A 1528-nucleotide genomic window follows, 5' to 3' on the forward strand; every position below is an offset into this window, starting at 1 on the left:
TTTTTGTTTTTATTTTTACCTTTGCCTTTATCCATGTGCGTAGTCATCTTTACTTTCATTCTTGTATTGGTCTTTTGCTAAGTGTTATTCTTTAACCTTTTATTAGCAAATTTTTGTTAAATTAATACCATATGCATACACACAAGAAGTACTTGTTTCAGCCCCAACCATTTCCGGTGCACCATTTCCGTGGCAATATTTCCGTTGCATCATTTCCGTGTGCAATTTCCGTTGAATTTGCCAATTTACTCCCAACCAACCAACCGCCGCTAAAGAAGTTTCACTTCAAAAAGTCCCTGAATTTTGAAGATATTTTACTAAAATATTTCACATAACCGTTTTTCAATATTATCTTAACTTTTCCATAAAATCATCGAAATCGGTTCACTAAAACATCTAGCTTCCATAAAACTGATTGATCAGAGACGTTGTTTTGCGTTATAACTCCTCCAATTAAAAAGGGTAAAATTTAGTATAGGTTCAATTTAACATATAGCACGCATACAATTTATTATTCAGGTAAAACACATATCTTAGTTGTATTGGAGCTATATGTTAATGTGAACCTATTTAGATAATTTTAAGGAGTAATTAAAGTAATATTAAAAATCTGTTATGTGCAAAATTTTAGTAAAATAACTTCAAAACTGAGGGAGATATTTACAAAATAGTTAAAATTTAATCATATTTTCAAGTACCGTTATCTCTTAAACCGGAGCCAATCTGGTAAAACGGGGCATGCCATTGAATTTAGAATGTCCCAGTTAAGTGAGTTCAGCTTTCCAAATCTTTGCTCAAAGTTTACAACTTGAACAGCGTAATTTGCACCCAGCTTATTCTTAACTTTTGGGGAACTTGATGAAAATGAATTACACTTATATTAATCGATTTATTAAGAGATTACGAATAAAATTATATATAAAACATAGGTGTGCTCACAAATTTAAAAATTAAATTTTTTTTTTAAAGTGTACCTATTTTTTAGATTTGCCCATATATTCTTGTACCTATCTCTAATTTTTACTTTTATTTCTAGAAATGGTTCGATAACGGCCCACCTACGACATTTTGGCTTTCCGGATTCTTCTTCACTCAAGCATTTCTCACCGGTGCGCAACAGAATTTTGCACGCAAGTACGTTATACCAATCGATCTGTTGGTTTTCGACTACGAAGTTTTGCACATGGAGGAGGACCAAACTAAAGGCGTGGCTGCCCCAGCTGATGGCGTCTATGTGTATGGGGTATTTCTGGAAGGTGCATGTTGGGATCGCGTAGGTAATTGGTTAGCAGAATCACGCCCGCGTGAGTTATTTGATCACATGCCAGTGATTTGGATGAAACCTGTAAAGCGTAGTGATCTCAAAGAACGACACGTCTACATTTGTCCGTTATACAAGACAGCGGAACGTCGCGGTGTGCTCTCCACCACAGGTCATAGTACGAATTTTGTTGTGGCAATGCTTCTGGAATGTAATCCGGAAACAGATTTATCACATTGGATTGAGCGCGGGACGGCGTTGCTGTGC

General features: G+C 35.7%; 1 protein-coding gene across 1 annotated transcript in view; it reads left to right on the forward strand.

The window, feature by feature from the left end:
• The window catches only part of LOC118741512 (dynein heavy chain 9, axonemal-like), an 18847-nt gene that overhangs the window by 15026 nt on the left and 2293 nt on the right, over window positions 1–1528 (forward strand). Inside the window, exon 3 of the mRNA XM_036473511.1 lies at window positions 1037–1524. Coding sequence (XP_036329404.1) covers window positions 1037–1524 — 488 coding nt within the window. The remainder of the gene's footprint in view (window positions 1–1036; window positions 1525–1528) is intronic.

Source organism: Rhagoletis pomonella, unplaced genomic scaffold, assembly GCF_013731165.1.
Source record: "Rhagoletis pomonella isolate Grant_MI unplaced genomic scaffold, Rhpom_1.0 Rhpom_scaffold_00006, whole genome shotgun sequence".
Classification (NCBI taxonomy): Eukaryota; Metazoa; Arthropoda; class Insecta; order Diptera; family Tephritidae; genus Rhagoletis; species Rhagoletis pomonella.